Source organism: Schistocerca gregaria, chromosome 7, assembly GCF_023897955.1.
Source record: "Schistocerca gregaria isolate iqSchGreg1 chromosome 7, iqSchGreg1.2, whole genome shotgun sequence".
Lineage (NCBI taxonomy): Eukaryota > Metazoa > Arthropoda > Insecta > Orthoptera > Acrididae > Schistocerca > Schistocerca gregaria.
In genome coordinates, this window is record NC_064926.1 from 406,317,986 (window position 1) to 406,338,058 (window position 20,073).

Below are 20,073 nucleotides of genomic sequence, written 5' to 3' on the forward strand. Positions count from 1 at the left end.
ACAGTACATTATTAGAAAGATGAGGAGACCAGAAGACATGAGAATAAACTGAAGTCGTCGCAGATGGAATATAGAAGACAGAAGAGAAGAATACATTGCAAGAAAGTTTAATGGCAGACAGCAGTTACGTTATCTTGAAACATAATAGGATTTTGTAAGGACTGCTGTGATTCACAACGAAACTGGAGTTACATTTGTGATTGTAGGGGCATACCAACTACTGTAAAGTAAAAAAAATGAGTTAACTGATGCCCCACCAGCTACAATAATAAATATGTGGGTGTACACTGTCGCTAATAACTGTTGCGTGTGTGGCCTATGAAGTACCTCACTGCATCCCATCCGTTTAACCTCGTAGAGATGACAAAGAATTTGATGCTGCCAGAAGTGTTACGAAGTTTTACTTTGATCTCAAGAAATTTTCAGCCGATTCATTTACTTTTCAGTACGGTACATCGTCGTACTAGCTAGCAGTCATTGCTAATCAACGACGGAGTTGGGGTACAGAGGTCATCTTGTCAGTTTTCGGACTTTCGACAGAGGAAGATGTGGAACCACAGAGATATAGGAGGGTTGCCCAGAAAGTAATGCACCTATATTTTTTTTTCTTCAACAATTCTTTATTCGGCATTATGAGAATTACACACACGAAAGAATGGTGTTTTATCTACGCACCCTATTTTTCCTCATAATCTCCATCTCGTTGTATGGCCTCCCTTCAGCGTGTATGCCCAATCGGTATCAATCCTTGTCCTGGTGGCGAAGCCAGTGCTTCACTGTTTGAATCTCCCTCTGATCGTCCTCAAAATGTCTGCCACGAATGGCATCTTTTAATGGCCAATGACAACATCAGCTTGCTGCAACATGTCAGGTGTGACAGCCGTGGATGGTTTCCCTGACCGCTGCAAATCGTGGAGTCATGCCCAATAACTAACTGTACTTTTGTCTACAGCATATGCTCCATAGAGTTTGCACAAGCGTTTTTGAATATTCCCCACGGTTTCTTTCTCTGCAAAGAGAAATTAAAGAACGGAACGTTGCTTGTAACGTACATCACCTACAGACGCCATTTTGAAAATGTCGTGCACCTACGCTATCTTTCGGAAGTGACGGAAATTTGGCGCGCTCCGTCAGAAGACCTCAAATACGTACGTAACGCTTCGCATTCGTAGCATAGTTTTTGGCTGAGAAAAGAAATGCGGAGAATTGATTTCTGGGCAACCCTCGTAATAAGGCGCGATGGCGCTAAAGAATTAGACTGCAAGTCGTTTTAAAGCCGGCACCGCCAAGTTATATGCCCTAGAACATATGCAGACAACAGTTCATGATTGCTTCTTGTTCTCAATATCCTCGTGTCCGCGCAATAGGCGCTTCAAACAAAAATTTCCCAGTCTTCTCGTGAATAGCACAGCATCAGGAAATCATTTCCAGACGTTTTTCTAGTGTGAAATGCATAACTTATACAGTAAAACGACGCATTTCCCCTCGTTAATATAACTTCCTTTTGGTATAAGCGTCGAATAAAGAAGGAGAAAAGTACAAGTTATGAAAAGAATTCTTGTATAATTCAGCATTTTCCTTATTAAGGACTGTCTAAAGTGGTATAGGAAGCAGGTTCTTTTCTCAAATTGCTGAGAACTTACATTGCCGGAAAAAAAACACAACATCAAGAAGAAGTTGAGCGACGTCAACGAATGTTGGTAGGCGTGTCTCTACACCTGAAAGATCATGTCTATTCAGTTTTCGCGCCAGTCGAACAAGAGTGAAGCTAGTAGTGCCACTGTAACGGTGAAAATGAGGACTGATTTAAATACGCGCTGGAACGGTCATGAGTGTTGGTTACCTTTGGGACTGGACATGGTGAGCTGATGTTAGTCAAGAACGCCTTGAAGGTGACAAAGACGCCATTACCAACATGTCACTGACTTTGAACGAGGTCGTGAAACAGGGGGACGAGAAACTGGATGTTTGTTCTTTGATACTTCAGAAAGGAGTGTAGCCACTGTACCCGACTGCTGGCAGCGGTTGTCACGAGAATGAACGGTTGCTAGAAGACCGGGCTCCGGACGGCCTCGTGGCGCTATCGGAAGCGAGACAATCATTTTCGGCGCATGGTTCTGGCGCACCGTACTGCAGTGTAGCAGCAATTTTGCCAGCAGTCGGCACCACAGTGACACAACGAACTGTTACAAGTCGGTTACTTCGAGGAGAGCTCCGATCCAAAAGCTCTGTAACGTGCGTTACACTAATCCAAATCACCACTACATGCGAGTTCAGTGGTGTCAAGTGACAACTTATTGGATGGCAAGGTGGAGGTCTGTTTTTTGATGAAAGCTGATTTTGCCTCTGTGCCAATGGCGGTCGTATGTTGGTCAAAAGAAGGGCAGTTGACAACCTGCTCCTAACCTGCCTTCGTGCTAAACACACTGGGCCTACACCTCGAGATATGATTTGGGGTACGATTTCGTATGACAGTGGGAACATTCTCGTGGCTGTACCATGCTTTCTGAATGTAAATTTGTACGTCAGTGCGGTGATTCTATCTCTTACGGCACCATTACTGGGGATGCTTCGCAAAACGATAACGTTCACCCGCATACCGCTTTTTTGAACCAACCCGCTTTACAGTGTGTCGAAAAGTTGCCTTGGCCTGCTTGACCACCAGTCAGCCTCCAGTCGGGCAGATATGGGGCAGTATCGCACCATAAATACAGCGAAATCCAGAAGCAGCTTTAAGTGTTCCTGCATTAATCGACCAACAGCAGCAGGCAACGAACCCAGAAACTAATATCCGGCACCACACAATGGATACACGTTTGCATACTTGCATTCAACATTCTGACAGCATTTAGAATATATAATGGATTATCTTGTAGTTGCATTAACCTGTGATCTTACAATGTCGACCACTAAGATATGTTACCGAGACAAATGAAATTCCGATATTTCATTACTGTACATTAATTACTTTTCGATATTGCGACTTTTTGTCAGTGAATTTTGCTATTTTTGGTAGGTTTTTAATCTTTCCTACTCACAGCGTTCATCCAGACACCTTTTCGAGTTGGACTGACAGGAAATTTTAAGTGAGAAGGCAGAAATAAAATCGCTACAAAAAAAGTGAAGAGCGCACCCAAAATTTGTATTTTCAGTCGCCAAAAGTGTACTTCACCGGTTCCCTACAACCGAACCAGAGAGCGACACAAGAATTGGACCTGGGATGGTGGTGAGTATCGCACCCGAGACAATGCGCTACCACCTACGCTTTGAGAACAATGGACACTAATGGAATACGGCGATCCGCTTGACTCCTTTATAAAATAAAACATCATTTGAACGAGTCCTCTTACGAATGAGCTGTGATTCGTTTACACTTCAGAGTATGATCAGAATGATTACTACATCCATGAATGCCGCAAGCTGGTATATTTTCTCATTTTTCATTGGTGTCAGTTTACAGTTACATTAATTAAAAACAGTATCTGAAATGCTAGTATATTCAATGTCGGATAAAAATCTCAACACCAAAACGAAATTAATGTTGGGTGACGAAATTTCGGAACGCATTTGTCTGGGTAACACATTTAAGTGATTATCATTACAGGAGTACAGGTTAATACAAGCGCGAGATAAGTCATTGCAAATGTGAAATGCTGTTACACTAATAACCGGTACAACCGCCAGAATTTTGAGTCCGACCACGCAAACGTTCATGCTATGTACGGATGCCAGATGTTAGTTTGTGCGATGGAGTCCCATGCCTGTTACACTTGGTCAGTCATTAGATGGACGGTTAATACTGTTTGTGGATTACGCTGGAGTAGTCTTCCGATAACGTCACATGTTTATTTGTTTGGAGACAGGTCTGGTGATGGAGCAGGACAAGGCAACTTGTCGTCACTCTGTAAAGCATGTTGGGTTACAACAGCGGCATGTGTGTGAACATTATCCTTTCGGAAAGCATCCCATGGAATGCTGCTCCATGAATGGTAACATATCAAATGGATCCAACACACTGAATTTACATTCAGGACGCGTTGCATAGCCGCGATAACGTTCATAATTCCAGGGGTATGTCCAGTGTGTCTGGCACCCAGACAGGTTATGGCCACCACTGGCACATATGCAGAACCAGATTTCATCCGAAAACACAACAGACCTCCACCCTGCCGTCCAATCAGCTCTCACCTGACACCAAAAAAGTCGCAAACGGCGTTGTCCGATGTCGGTGGAACGCACACTGCAGGGCGCCTGGTTCGGAGCTGTCCTTGACGTATCCGACTTGTAGCGGTTCATTGTGTCATTGCGGTGCCGACTGCTGCTCAGATTGCTGCTGCAGGTTCCGTGTGATGCGTCAGACCCACATGCCGAATACGACGCGCTTCCCTCTCGGTAGTGCTACGTGGCCGTCTGGAGCCCGGTTTTCTTGCGACTATACGTTCCCGTGATCAGTGCTGGTGGCCGTTAAGTCTTTTTGCAAATCACAGGTGGAAATTCTAGTTCCTCTTAGCCCTACTACGTGGCCCAAGTCATACGCTGTGAGTTGTTGATAACTGTGTCTTGGTCGCCTTTAAGGCATTCTTGACTAATATTAACTCCCACGTCGAATCCCAAAGGTAACTAACTCCCACGACCGTTATGGTGTGTGTTTAAAACAAACCTGATTCGCTACTAGCACCACTCATATTCGTCATCTGTCATATTCAGACACAGACCTACCAACTTCTGTTAATATTCCACAACTCCTTGTTTGTGTTACGATTTGTTTCTGTCAGTGTATTTATTCACAATGGAAGATATTTTGTGGAGATCTGCTATAGTCCGGCCTAATATGTACAGGCCCAGACTGCCATTTATCTATTGTTGTGATTATTATCATTACCACTGGAATCCTTCACTGTTTATTTTATGTTCTCCTGGCTTTGTAAATGTGTTGTCTAGTATCGATAGAAGCTCAAGAAGTATGGACCTCTGCAAGAGATACTGCACAGCAAAGCGGTATCACGAGGCGCCAATGAAATGCCAGTAGGAATCCGTCCCTCCCATAGTTCCGAGGCGCTTCCTCCGCGCCTCTGCCCGAAATAGTATCACCAGAGGCCAGGAAGGCGGTTCTGTTCGAGGTCGCATCCTGCCCACTTCCAGGAACTTCGTGTCGCAATAGCGTCGTTCTGCTAGCTATTAACTGTGACACAGCCTGCGTCCACCGCCGGGGAGTGAAGAGACTTCGTCTCCTGTGAAGTGTACCTATGCGCCAGCGCTATCAGAATTGTATCAACAAGTGTCTACGAACTTTTTCTTTCTAGTGACTGTACTGAAACAGCAGCAGGTCCATTCTGAACTTGTATCAGTTCCCCCCTCATTAATCGAAGATCATTTAGTGTGTTCTGATCCCTACTTTCGCGTATATAGTTTCATTGCTACAGCCCAGCCTGGCGAGAAAAGATAAGTTTCGCCGTAATTAATAAAGTGTTACTTATTCAGAGCGATCTACTTCACTGTTTTACTGTTGACCACCTCAGTGTCCAAGAAGTCGGACGCAACTGTAACTGTGTGTGGGATTGACTGAGTGCGCGTGTTTCTCTGCAAAACAGTGTAATTTGCTATTTAAAGAAAGATTGTTTATGAATGTACGCCTACATCTACGTGATTACTCTGGCAGAGGGTTCAATGGACGGCCTATAATATGTCTCTCTACTGTTACACTTTCTAACGGCGCACGGGAACACCGAGCACTTAAATTTTTCTGTGCGAGCCCCGATTTCTCTTATTTTATGGTGATGATCATTTCTCTCTACGCAGGTTCGTGCCAACAGAATGTTTTCTGGATCGGAGGAGAAAACTGGTGATTGAAATTTCATGGGTACATCCCGTCCCAACGGAAAACGCTTTTGTATTAATAATTGCCACTCCAATCTACGTATCATGTCTGTGGCACAATCTCCCCTATTTCGCGTTAATACAAAACGAGCTGCACTTTTTTGTTCTTTTTCGATGTGATTCGGCAACCCCACTTGATGCAGATCTCACAGCGCACAGCAATACTCCAGAATAGGGTGGACAAGCGTGGTGTAAGCAGTCTCTTTAATAGACGTTGCTCCATCTAAGTGTTCTACCAATGAATTGCATTCTTTGGTTTGGTCTACCCACAACATTACCTATGTGATCATGCCAATTTAGGTTATTTGTAATTGTATTCCTGAAGTATGTAGTTGAATTTACAGCCTTAAAATTTGTGTGACTTCTCGCGTAATCGAAATTTAGTGGATTTCTTTTAGTACTCATGTGAATACTTTCGCACTTTTCTCTATTTAGGGTCAACTGCCATTTTTCGAACCATACAGATATTTTACCTAAATCATTTTGCAATTAGTTTTGGTCATCTGATGACTTTACGAGTCGGTAAATGACAGCATCATATGCAAACAATCTAAGACGGCTGCTCAGATTGTCTCCTGTGTCGTTAATATAGATAAGAAACAACAGAGGGCCTATAACACTTCCTTGGCCAACGAGGGATATTACTTCTGTTTTACTCGATGACTTTCCGTCTATTACTACGAACTGTGACATTTCTGACAGAAGTCACGAATCCAGTCGCACAAATGAGGCGATATTCCATAGGCACTAAGTTTGGTTAGAAGACGCTTGTGAGGAATGACGTCTAAAGCCTTCTGGAAATCTAAAAATATACAGTCAGTTTGACATACCCTGTCGATAGCACTCATTACTTTGTGAGTATAAAGAGCTAGTTGTGTTTCGCAAGAACGATATTTCCTGAATCCGTGCTGGCTGTGTCAATAAATCGTTTTCTTTGAGGTAGTTCATTATGTTCGAATACACTATATCCTCAGGTACGCAATAGTCACTGAGGTAGCATTTGCTTAGAAGGAAATAGTTGACCGTAAAACTACTTGATTCCAGCAGTTTGCTATAGGAAAGCCAAACAGCAACAGTACTTGAGCTAGAGTGAGGTCCTAACAACACAGTACAATAGTCATGTTGGAACTGTTTTCTTGAAACGGTAATTATACAGGTAGCAGGACAATTGCGCTATACAGGGCACACATATTTACAATTAGTAACATTTTAGAACCTGTGGAGCTATTTCTTGCCCACAAACAGCAAGCAGGAAGTACAGTAAACTATGTAACACAAGAATGATGACACTATGAAGATATGTAGCGATGTCATCAAAACGGAGCGCATTGGCCTTTTAACAGTATTGAAAGCATCATTGGTAAAACAAGCGAGAGAATGTCGTAACAGTGAAAACGTCCTACGTTCTTCAGAATTGGCTGGCAGGACATGGCGAATGTCTTGCAATGAATTTGGCGTACCTGTTTTTGTAGAAACCTACCGCTTAAAATTCCATATTCTTAAATATTGTCGTAGAGTCTAGTCACAGTGTGATGTACACTGGCGTCCAAAATTAGAGGAACAAACCTCGTCAGTATATCCCGTCCTGTATGTAATTCACGATATAACCATACAAATTGTGAACAGATGTCGGTACGATTGTGTTCTGCGCGGAAGGTAGCATTCCTGTCAACGGACAACGACGACAACAGTTGCGTCAGGGCATCTCTCAAACGTGGTGATGTTTGCCGGGTAGTCCCACATCCACTATCGCCGTGTATACAGCCACAGACAGTGCAGTATGGCACAGAGAAGACGCCTACCAGACTTCCTGCGGTGGAGGGCCATAGGAAGAAAGGAAGCTCGATGGCTTAATGTGAATTGTTATGTTGTTTCTCGGACGTGGCGGCAGTTCATAAAGACCGAAACTGTACCCCAAAGACCAGGGGACGGCCGACACGTGTGACGTAAAAAGAGAGGACCGGTTTTTTCTGTAAGGGCACGACGGTACCGCCTTACCACTACACAGCAACTGGCATCTGACCCTGCAGCCTCCATTGGACGTGTTGCATAGATGCAAATGGTGTACAGTAGGCTTCGTCAGAGTGGTGTTTATTGTTGGAGACGTGCTGTATGTGTACTTCTGACGCATCTTCACTGAAGAGAACGTCTAGAGCGGAGTTGTCAACACGCCATCTGGACGGTCGAACAGTGAGCCGATATTCTTGTCACAGGTGAATCCAGATTTTGTCTGGAATGAACATGGAACACAATTTCCGGACACAAACATTGTGGAAAGAGAGATATCGAGGAGGATCCGTAATGGTGTGGGCAGGGATTAAGTTGACATCTCTTTATGAAATTGTATGGGTGAATCAGGAAGGTTTAACTGCTGTCAGGCATAGTGACGAGGTCTTGCAACGTAATGTGTGGTTGCTACGAGGAGCTGTGGTCCCAGACTTCGTACTGATGAAAGATAATGCTCGACCATATAAAGCACGGTTGTTTGATGTTTCCTTGGAAACTTGGGATATTTGACGCACGGCGTCAATCCCACAGAGCCTGTCTGGGATGCGCTTGGGAGACGGGTTGCATCACATCACCATCCACCAACCACTCTCCACGAGTTGCGAGCTGCTCTGCATTAAGAACGGGCGTTATTGCCTCAACACGAGACTGATGACATCGTTTACAGTACACCCCGTCGTTATTAGATGGTCACACCCCATACTGAACAACACATTAACCAGATGTCAGAACATGTGTGCAGATCCGACAAGTTGGGAAAAACGAGGAACATGATTGTGTACCTCTATGCATGTTGCAGTTGTTCACGTTCTGTATTCTTTACATTATTTCCACTTTACTATCACCTCTTTATGCTGGTTTGTAGCAAAATAAACGTGACCTTACAAAATTTCCGTTTGTTGCTTTGATTTGGACAACAGTGTATAATGCGAAAACTGTCTATATTCCGTTGAGCTACTCTCCGACAACTGATACAAAAACGAGACGTCGAAGTTTCTTGGTACAGCGCAAGCTGATGGACTGCTTGTGATACTTATATTTTCATGCTAGTGTGCGTGTGCGTGCGACGTATTGCGGATCAGTCTACAAATCTACCAGCTGGGTATACCTTTACCTTTTATTTTCTGTGTGATGTAGCTGCATCGCCAGTAATTCATCAGACAGGAAAATAAACTACTCATAAAAGCGCGGTTACCCAAGAAGTCACGCACGTCCTGGCGGGTGATTGCCTGAACGTCCTCCGCCACCAGAGCTGTCACCAGCAACAGCACCACACATTCAGCCCTGGAACCCATGTCCTGTGCAGAAAGGTACAGAAATAAGTTCCTGTTCTGTAACAGACGAACATGTTCGCTTACATTACGTTTCGATCTCATCCATTATATGTATCCATGCTGTGTGGCTCATGCATTGTATTCAGACTAATATACGTGTTTAACCTGATTAATACAAATGAAAGTCACCGAATAAACTTTTGTGAAGAGTCAGAAATGCGTGAGTTTGCAGTAGTGCGCCCGCAAGCACGTTGGCCATTCTAGTGTCATAAATAATTACGTAAATAATAGATTATAAACTAATAATACACATTTCTAGTTGTTGTAAATATATTAAAGCGTAAATACATTGGCTTAATTGTTATTGTCGTGAAAAGCAAAGTAAAACGGTGAAAAGGAGTATTTTTATTTCTGCATCTACAGTCTTAATTTGAGGTCAATACCCATGCGTGAGAATCGTACGAAAAGAGTAACAAAAATTCGTTTATCAGTTGTGTCATAGTATACAGCGATGAAATCAACAACCCTTCTGTGAAAAGTGCAGATGATGTCTTAGATTAGTCAAACAGGTAATTTGCAACGGACATTCCATGGTAGGCTTTCACTGGAGCTATTGTAGTGCGGAAGAGTATGAGGTGATCGATTTGGCTCATCCACGGAATTTTAGATTATTCCAGATACGAAGGAAAACGGAGGAAAGGCAGGTGAACACTTTTGTCCTTCAGCTAGAGTTAGAAATCACGGAAGTTGAACTATCGCACCTAAAGGACGTAAAAGAGACTTGATGCTGGGGAAAGGCAGCAAACAGAGGGTGAACAGGGGAAAATTTTATTAGCATATTCGAAACTCATTAAACAGTGGACTTCGCTTGCTGTCAGAATTAGGTAAGGAAGAGGGTCTTACAGATGTGGAGAAAGTTAGGGCACAGTAGGACAACGCTAAGAAGCTACTAGACAAGTCGGGTGAAAACATAACAGGAAAAGAAGAGTTCTGCTGCTAGGTAGCAGCCATTGGAGGGGTGTAGACCAGCAGCTATAGGAAAAGTTAGTAGCAGAGTTCGAGGTAACAAACTTCTGGAACGAAGTAGCTTTAGCTACATAATAGAAAACTAACACAAATGCGTAGGGATTTTAACAAAGAAGGTATGGTACTGATAGTTGGAGGAGCTGGAGACAGCCTGGTAAGAATCGAAAAATACCATACTAGGGTTGACCTGGTCGAAATAGTAGCAGCTACGCTGCGCATAAATGTTGGTTTTATGGAAATTCTGTGGTACCATGACGAATCCTGGCTTAACTCTGCTGCAGAGCGAGTAAACACTGAGCTGTGTCGGCTCCTTCAGATGGATGCAAAGTCTCATAATGGTGCTGTTCCAGTGACTGCTGTAGGAAGATAGTGATATATTTCTTGTGGCCTATATCTGAATGCAGAAAAAACAAAGGAGACCACAGGCCCATAAAGCAAAATCCTTATGGTTATAGCGGCCATGGAAGACTGACATCAGGACAAATACAGAATTCAGAGAATCATTAAACGAGAGAGACCCTAATTCATTTTATAATAATTGAGGAAAAATGAAATCAGTTGCGTCATCAGAATAGTATGGAGGTTAAAACTAAAGTAAATGAATAATTAATTCATTTGAAAGAGTTAAGCAGCTGGAAAGAAACTGATGTAATTTGTCTTTCTGAACGCCAGATAAACACAGGGATAGAAAATCTTAATATATGTGGTTATAAGTTAGCTTCTTATTCATGTAGAGACAATCTGAATAAAGGTGGTATTAGATTTATAGAAAAGGCATATAAATATAAAAATGTAGGGATAAATACATTCTGTATAGTTCAAGACTTACAAGCATGTGCTTATAAGATGCTTTAGGAAAATGTAGTATTTGTGATTGATACAGTATACAGGTTTCCACAGCGTAGTTGGAAAATTGCATGAGAAATTTTGATGAATTTTTCTGCTATATTTCAGACAAAAGGAAGGAATTATTTATCTGTGGCCATTTTAATGTACATTTTTCGAATTAAGCTGACAGGAAAAGTGATTTAGAGGTGGTTTTATCCACTTATGATTTGTTGTGTCATAAATTTTCCTACCAAAGTTCCTCAAGATAGTAATATCACTACAGTTACAGTATTTGTTCAACAAGCAGAAGTTAAGAGACATGGACCAATCCAGTGGTAAACACATTGTCAGGTCATGGGGCATAGTTAGTCACATTATACAACTTAGTTACACACACAGTTTGGAGACACTCTAAGAAAACAGTGACGCTAACTGTTGAAGACTTAAAGAAAGCTTAAAAATTGTTAATTTGGGTGAATTTTACAATGAACCTAATGGTAATTAAATTCATCATATTTCCAAAGAGTTTGTATCCATTTTCATAGAATTTTCCCAAAAAATAATTAAATGTAGTAATGGCACATCAGTTAAAGAAGCCTTGGGGTACTACAGGCATCAGTGTCTCTTCATAACGGAAGAAGGCACGAAATAACCAGAACAAGCTGTAAGGTGGCAGCTTGAATGAATATCAATTTCGCACCTTACATGAGAGATTTATACAAATCGTAACAAGTAGCTGTTTATGTCACCTGGCATATTTTGGTGATAATGAGCAGATACGCCTATCAAAATGTACAGTATGTAATGCAAGGGGCTGACACTCAATTTGACGATATTAACACACTGAACCTGAATCCCGCATGTCAATGAGAAAAAGGTGAAGAAGCTGCTGGAGGAAATGTTTTAGTTTGGGGCAGGCGTGAGCTGTGCCGACACGGCCCAAGTACAACAGAATGCTTCTAAAAAGGCATTCGTGACCCACAGCGAGAGAGACAACGAAGGCACCAGGCAATACATCGAGGAGAGCAGGCAGCAGGCCAGCGCTGCTTGCGATGGAGAAATTCTTTAGAAAACAGCATTGGGGAATTTCCAGATGGACACAAAAAGATCAGCGATGCAGTTGAACAGGTGAAATGCTCGTGGTACACTCATGATGTTCGCGTGTAGCATTCAGGCGTCAGGAGCGGGCACAAAATGTCCTATTGTCTGAAATAAACTCCTGCACATATCTGTCGGTCTGTGGACGTACCGTCGTCGGCCCTCACGTGGAAGGTTCGTTGAGACAGGTACGACAGCATTAGCGTCATGTGGGACGTCGGTATCCCTTGTTCAGAAAGTTTGAACTCGAGACCGTCGTAGCACAGCAAGTCAAACGCTCGGCAGACGTCGAGGAACGCTGCCCCAAGGTATGCCCTTGTTTCCAGTGCCCTCATCGCCTGGTCTACAACCCGCAGGAGCTGGTGGGAAGTGGCATGCTCTTCTCGAAACTCGAACTCCTCGTCCTGGATGATGCCCTCCTGGGTGACATGCCCATCAGTCTTCTTGCGTACAGCCTCTCGAAAATCTTCGAGAGGGACGCGAGCAGGCTGCTGGGTCGGTATCCTTTCCGGATTTGAGAATGGTCACAATCTCCGCGTGTTTCCAAGCGGAGGGGTAGACACCTGACCTGAGGATCTCGTTGAAAACATCGGCAAGTTGCCGGTGTAATCCCGGTGGAAGGTTCATCAGCAGGAGGTTTGTGACGCCATCGCTGCCTCCAGTCTTCTTGGGCCTCAGCGAGTGAAGCTGCACAGCAACTTCTTCCTCCGTTATCTGCTAGATAACGTGGCCTTCCTCCATTGCAGCGCGGTAGGTTGTTAGTTGCTCGTGGACCTGCCGAATGTGCTCCACATCGATGACGTCGGCAACCAGTGTGAAGTTTGCTGCGAATACGTCAGACAGAACGCTGGTTTCGCGTCCGGATCGCTGGCGAAGTCGTTCCCGACCTGTAAGGATGGTATTCGCTCTCTCCATCGTAGGAAGGTTCTTACCACCCTCCATGTACTACCATCCTCAGGATTGAGGGTAGACACAAGGTCTGCCCATTTCTGGTTCCGTTGTTGATCGACTGCTGCCTTAATTTACCGTCGCATGCGGTTTAAGCGGCCCTTCGTGTTGGTTGGCGAGTGAGATGCCATTCAAAAAACAGCCGGTTCTTCTCGGTGATCGCGTCCAGAATAGGGCTAGGTAGCTGTCGCGAAAAGTCTCGTGGCCCTTGGTGATGTTTCGGCGTGGCTTCATCTGCTGCTCGGAGTATTCGTCGGGTGCAGAATGCTAGGGTGGCGTTTGCCCCTACCTCTGCGGGGTTTTCGTCCGAAAGCGCTCGGTGTCCAGCCTGCGATAGCTCGGATGGCTCTCTGGAAGAGAAGCTCCGACCACGTCGAGGAAAAAAATGACCGGTACATGTTGAGAGGACAAGACGTTTCGCGTCTCGGCGATCGCGATTTGCCCGATGCCCTTGAGAAGAGCAATATCGAGCACGTCCGGTTGTCCCCGTACAGGGAAGATCGTGGGGTCAAACGGCTCCAGGGCGGACAGCGCGAAAGAGGCGGCACCCGCTGCGGTTGAGAGTTCGCGAGTTCCATTCGGTGTGTTTCGTACTGAAATCACGGGCAATGAAAGCTCGGCCCTCCAACGACAGCAGGGCGTCGCAGTCAGCTTCGTCTAATGATCTGCCAGGTTGCCGGTACATCGACACGAATGGAATCTTTCCTGCAGTAGTGTTGACGGCCACTCCTGTTGCTTCCAGTGCATTAAGCGCCGGCAGTTGAACCCAGTGGTGGCGCGGTGACTTCACGTAGATGGCAGTGCCACCCCGGTGGGTGGCTCTGTCTTCCCGGTAGAATCAAAACTTTGCTGCCCGCTCGTCTACCCCGAGTTTGAGGAAGATGTCTTGCGAAAGGCAGATGTCGACCGCTTCGTCCCGTAGGAATAGGCGAAATTCACCCTGCCGGGTGTGGAGTTCCCTAGCGTTGAACGTGCAAATGGTTAATCCATAAATATGGTCGTTATCCATTATAAGGCTGGTGGCCTGGATGGCCGCCGTCACTGCTGGCCGAGCGACAGCAGAAGCGCGGCCAGCTCGGTGGTGTCTTCCTTCGCTGTTTCGGGAACGTTTGACCCCATCGCGACGTTTCCCGTAGTCGGCAGCGGAGCGGCGCGCTGGGAACGCCGTACTTGGCCGGCAACCCTCCTTGCAGCCGTGGGCGCCGGCAAGCCGCATCTCCCGACTGCAGGCGACGCCACCGGCGAAGGTAGGTGTGACGGCTGCGGTGCCGGTGCGGCCTCCCCTGCGAGCGGCTCTGGCGTCTCTGAGGGGCGGTCGGCTTACTCTTAGCGACGTCCGCGAAGCTGCGACTGGCCTTTATGCGGCTGGCGCGTTTCCCGTGCTTGAGTGCGGCGCATCCTCGATAACAGACGACGTGATCCCCGTTGCAGTTGCAGCACTTCCGCCGGTCTTCTTTCTTCTTGGGGCAGTCCCGTGACTGGTGCTCCTCGGCACACTTGCAGCAGCGCTCAGGCATCCTGCAGTATTTTGCCACGTGACCCATGCGCTGACGAAGCACTGGGCTCGTTTGCCTTTCGCACGGAGTTGTTCGACTTTTACGTCGAAGTCGACAATGTTGTCAACCTGAAAAATTTTCCGGTTGTCAACCAATACCACTATGAACAAGGGCTTGTCCCTGTGGGTCCTGGGCGACGCCATCAGGCCGACGTGTTGGGTCTGGAAGCCGATTTCCTGCAGCTGCCGCTGTAGGAACGCCGGTTCCATCTTCAGTGGCAGCTGCTTCAGCTGTTCAGTGCTCTGCGTGGCGGCTGGTCACGGCGGAGGTTCGAGTCATCCCTGGGGCATGGGTGTGTGTTTGTTCTTAGGATAATTTAGGTTAAGTAGTGTGTAAGCTTAGACTGATGACCTCAGCAGTTATGTCCCACAAGATTTCACGCACATTTGAACATTTTGCTCTGCGTGAAGCAGTTCCTCTTCTCGGTTTCGCAGAGCTGCACGAGTTTCGCGTGGTGCTCTATGAATTCTGCTCTAACCTTGTACGTGTCGGTCCCCGCCATCATTTTTGCAGTTTTACGACTGAGTAGAGCTTCTCTCTCAGCACACTATAGCCCTCGCGCCACTGGATGGTGATCAGCGGCGGGCGGCGGGGCGGTTTCGTCGCTGTGGTCAGTGTGGCCCCGTCCCCGTCAGTCTCGGCTAGCCCCGGCAGATCTGCATACCGGCTTGCAGCCTTGACCTGTTCCGGCGTCACGAGTTCGAACGCCCTGGCTCTCGATGTGTGGCGCCGGGAGGGTGCGATGAAGCCTTTTTATCGGGTTTTCTGCAACGCACCCTCCTCTTCTTCCGCCTGGCGCTACCGGAACTTGCCTGGGGGGAGAGAGTGTGTTCTACGGTCATGGCTGGGCGCTCCCGCGAGGTTGGCGCGACCTCTGCAGGCTTGTCCAGTGTAGTCAGACTGGACGTTGGCGACGGCTTGGCTGTTTCTGTAGTCGGCCCGGCTGGTGCGATTGCTGGCACGGCAGCGGTCGTGACGGCTGCGACATGCGCTTGGATGTCGCGACCCACGAGCACCAAGGACCGGAGTCTCGAGAGTACACCCTCCCTGTCCTCTTCGGTGCCCATGGCCAAGCGTTGCATGTAGATGCAACTCTCCTCGGGGGTCAGTCTGGTGATGGCGGGGGAAGTTTCCTACTTCGTGGTGGGGGAACGGCGGCTCGATGCGTCGTCTCCGTCCTGAGAGTGTGCGGGCGCGAACATTCGCGGAAATTTCCACGTCCATCCGGCGTCAGACGCTGCCGGTGTCTTGGAAATATCCCTTGGACCGTCATCTGTCACACCCTGCGTCTCGCCAGAGTGATCATGTCGTTTCGGCTCCTCCTCCAACACGACAACTTTGCTCTTTTAGAAAGCGACGAAAAAATGGTTCAAATGGCCCTGAGAACTGTGGGGCTTAACTTCTGCGGTCATCATCCCCCTAGATCTACCTAAACCTAACTAACCTGAGGACATAACGCACATCCATGCCCGAAGAAGGATTCGAACCTGGGACCGTCGCACGGTTCCAGACTCTAGCGCCTAGAACCGCTCGCTCACCCCGGCCGGCAAAGCGAAGAAAATTTTTCCTTTCTTTGACAGGGGGGTCACGCCACGTACATTTTGCCACCCGAGTCCCTAAAGGTCCTTGCAGGCTGATGTCAATTCTGGAAGAACGCTGGTGAGCGAGAGCACGCGAGGCGAGTAGCCGACTGCGTGAACCCGCGCGACCGGTCGTTACATTATCACGAGCGAAGGGTTAGCCACGGTAGCGTCAGCACAGGGCTTCCGCACGCTTCGGCAGCCACACAGCAGGTGCTCCTGAGGGTGGGTGGCTGTCTTAAATCCCCTCCCCACGCGAGGCTTTCTCTCTGCGGTACTAGCTCGCGCGTCAGCGGTCGGTCAGACGCTGGCGTCGGCGTCTGTCGTGGCGTCGGTGTAATTGCCTCGTCCGCCTTAGTCGCCCGTTCCTTTCCTTTGCTGAGCGTCTTTTTAATTAGACTCAATGCTGGTTCCCATGCACTGCTGATGTTGTAGCCGCAATCTCGATTGATGTGTGTGTCCCCGGCACGAATTTCGATAGCCTCTCTAACGTCGCTATCCCAGTATTTAGATGTCTGTGCCAGGACCTGGTATGTTGGTAGTCCATTTGATATTGGTGCTTCATGAATTTTATTCTGTCGTGTTATTTAGGTAAATGAGGTACATAAAATGAACAATTGTGCCAAAACAGTCCCGACTTTTTGATGTGTGTTTTAACTTCTGCAATATTGAAAGTAGCTATTTCTTTCTATCTAGCAGACAGTGACAAGTCAGACGAAACGAAATCGAGAAACCCCACCCGTCCTGAGCGTTACTCGTGTTTAGACAACGTTAGTAGACGACATTTTGATTTTTCATCTAGCAAAACGTTTGACGAACGTTCATAATGTTATAGATTCATTCACAGATAGGAAATCACACCTTCTAAATCAGTAGCAAGATTAAAGAGAAAAAAAAAGTTCTAACCTAAGGATTGAAGAAATGTGTACTCCCTTGCTTCTCTCTTATCTTCAGTGGTTTCCTGTTCTCTATATTTAATTTTATATCACAGAGAAGGGAAACTTATTAGCTAATAGGCAATATATACATATGTGCATATAAACTGAAGCGCCAAAGAAAATGGCACATGCATGCGATTCAGATACGGAGATACGTAAACAGGCAGAATACGGCGGTACGGTCGACAACATCCGTATAAGACAGCAGGTATCTGAGGCAGTTGTTACACAATAGCAGGTTATCAAGATTTAAGTGAGTTTGAACGTGGTGTTATAGTCAGTTCTCGAGCGATGGAACACACCAAGGTAGCGATGAAGTGGCTATTTTCCCGTACGACCATTTCACAAGTGCACCGTGAATATCAGAAATCTGGGAAAACTTTAGATCTCCTACATTGCTGCCACCGGAAAAGGATCCTGGAAGAAAAGGACCAACGACTACTGAAGAGAATCGTTCAGCGTGGCAAAAGTGGAACCCTTCCGCAAACTGCTGCGGATTACAGTACGGGGTCATCAACAATTGTCAGCGTGTGAACCTTTCAACGAAACAGCTTGGATATGGGCTTTCGGAGCCGAAGGTCCACTCTTCTACCCTTGATGACTGCACGACACAAAGCTTTACGACTCGCCTGAACCCGTCAACACCAATATTAGACTGTTGATGACTAGAAACATGCTGTCTTATTGCGCTTCAAATTGTGTCATGAACCAATGGCCCCAGCATGTTAGTAGGGATCTGGTCAAGCTGGTGGAGGTTCTGTAATGGTGTTGGTCGAGTGCAGTTGGAGTGCTATGGCACCCCTGATTCATATAGATACTACTCTGACAGGTGACCCATACCTTAGCAGCCTGTCTGATCACCTGCATCCATTCATGCCCATTGTGCATTCCGACGGACTTGGGCAATTCTAGCAGGACAATGCGACACACGTTCAGAATTGCTAAAAAGTGGTTCAGGGACACTCTTCTGAAATTAAACACTTCCACTGGCAATCAAGCTCCCCAGACATGAGCATTATTGAGTATATCTGGAATACTTTGAAACATGCTGTTATCCACCCCTCGTACACTTACGGATTTATGGACAGCCCTGCAGGATTCGTGGTGTCATTTCCCTCCAGCACTACTTCAGTCACTGGAGTTCATGCCACATCGTGTTGAGGCACTTTGTTTGCTCGCGGGGGCCCTACACAATATTAGACAGATGTACCAATTTCTTTGGGTCTGCAATGTATGCACTCATGTATACTTGTTCATACACGTGCATCCACACATAAATATATATAAAAGTTTACATATTAATAAATTAACCTAAAGACACATAAATGTACTACAAACCCTATGCGGTGCGTCGTATTTTTTCTCTTAGAGTGTATATACACATTGTAGAGAAAAGAGAAAGACAACGCACATGAAGGCTTTGTGAGAGTGGCACGCAAATCGGTAGGTGATGTACAGGTACAAACAAACAAAAGATTATAATTTCAGAAATTCTGGATTATTTTTCAAGAGGAAGAGCATCACAGATTGAACAAGTGAATAATACGTTGGTCCACCTCTAGTCTTTATGAAACGAGTTTCACTTTTGTCCTGAGAGATATTGTGCCATTGGAAGGCCCTGTCTCTAATGCTCAAAAGTTATCACGTTCTTTGTGCTCTCTTTATGTCGACCGCTTCCTTCATGAGACTGTGTTCGACCGTGGTTCACCCATTCCTGCCAACATCGTCGAACAGCGGCATCACTCCTATTGAAATGTCGAGCAATTCGCCGATTACTGAGACTGGCTTCTTTGAATCTAATTACAAGTCACTCTTAAATGACATCTGCGTGTATTGTTCAGACACCTGTCTGCAAGGTATAGTTACTGTCCAAATGAATACGTGCAATAATTCACTGCCACTTTATTCCCTCGTATCAGTATGTCCTCTCTTTACTATCTTGATACAAGGCTTGCGCTATCACACTTTTCATGACCACTAATTCAAAGATGAAGGACAAGTGAATTAAATTGTCTCGTCTTGGCTCGGGATATAGTGGCCACTGGTTAAGGCCAGGAAGGTGGTTCTCGGCGGTCTGACGGAGCAAGTGCCCGTGAATACTGTGATTGTGGCGTGTGAAGTATTAACTGTAACCTGTGCAACGGAGCGCTAAATTGTATAGACATAATCGGATCACCACGTCTACGAGAGACAGTTTGCAAAAGAGATTCACAGCAGCATAAATTGCAAGGTCATTTGTGCTTGCGTCCAGTTAGTGATAACTCCATAGACTTTTTGGTGTCATACTGTCAATGACACTGCAACAAGTGGGGAGTGTAATATATGCTGCTGAATACAGAATTGATTGTAATGTACCCTGCTGAATACAGGAAGGCATATTCGTAGGTGAGTACTTTCATTAAGCAGCTTCAGTGATGTTAAGCTAGGTAAGCAATAAATGTTCTTCACTGGTACAGATGCGTCGTTTCGAGGCGCTCTCTAAGTTATAGTTGACAAGGACCCTTTGTTATCACGTGATGTACTTTTTATGATTAGTTTGAAACTATCAGTATCAGTACTGTACATACCCAGATATGTTCGTTTTATGGGAATTCTGGTCCCTGACAGCAAGCACCTGTACGCGTTGAACATGCCTTCTGGGCACTTATCTGTTAGTTACAAGAAAAAATGGAAGTGTCAAGTATAGAAGTGCATTTGAGTTAATATAAATGTTGCTCCTTGAAGAAACCTTACTGGTACATGCTCCATTTTGACGTACTGATTTTTAATGCATACGCTGCAATTAGGAATTTATAAACAAGCCGCCATGCCTTAAGGCGTATACATTTATGTGAGAAAGAACTGTTCGTTCACTTTGCTAATGCAAGCATTGTAAGGCCAAAGAAGCCGAATTTCCGATTTGATGTTTAAGAAGTATTTAGTCGAGGGAACACTGCGCTGA

General features: G+C 45.8%; 1 protein-coding gene across 2 annotated transcripts in view; it reads right to left on the reverse strand.

Annotated features, from left to right (window-relative positions):
- Window positions 1-20,073, reverse strand: part of LOC126281468 (uncharacterized) — a 40,944-nt gene that overhangs the window by 9,452 nt on the left and 11,419 nt on the right. The window contains exon 2 of one of the 2 annotated variants that reach the window (XM_049980462.1): window positions 9,080-9,182. In XM_049980462.1, the coding sequence (XP_049836419.1) occupies window positions 9,080-9,182 (103 nt within the window). Of the gene's footprint in view, window positions 1-8,998; window positions 9,183-20,073 lie in introns of both variants that reach the window. The other variant, XM_049980461.1, reaches the window with a different exon arrangement.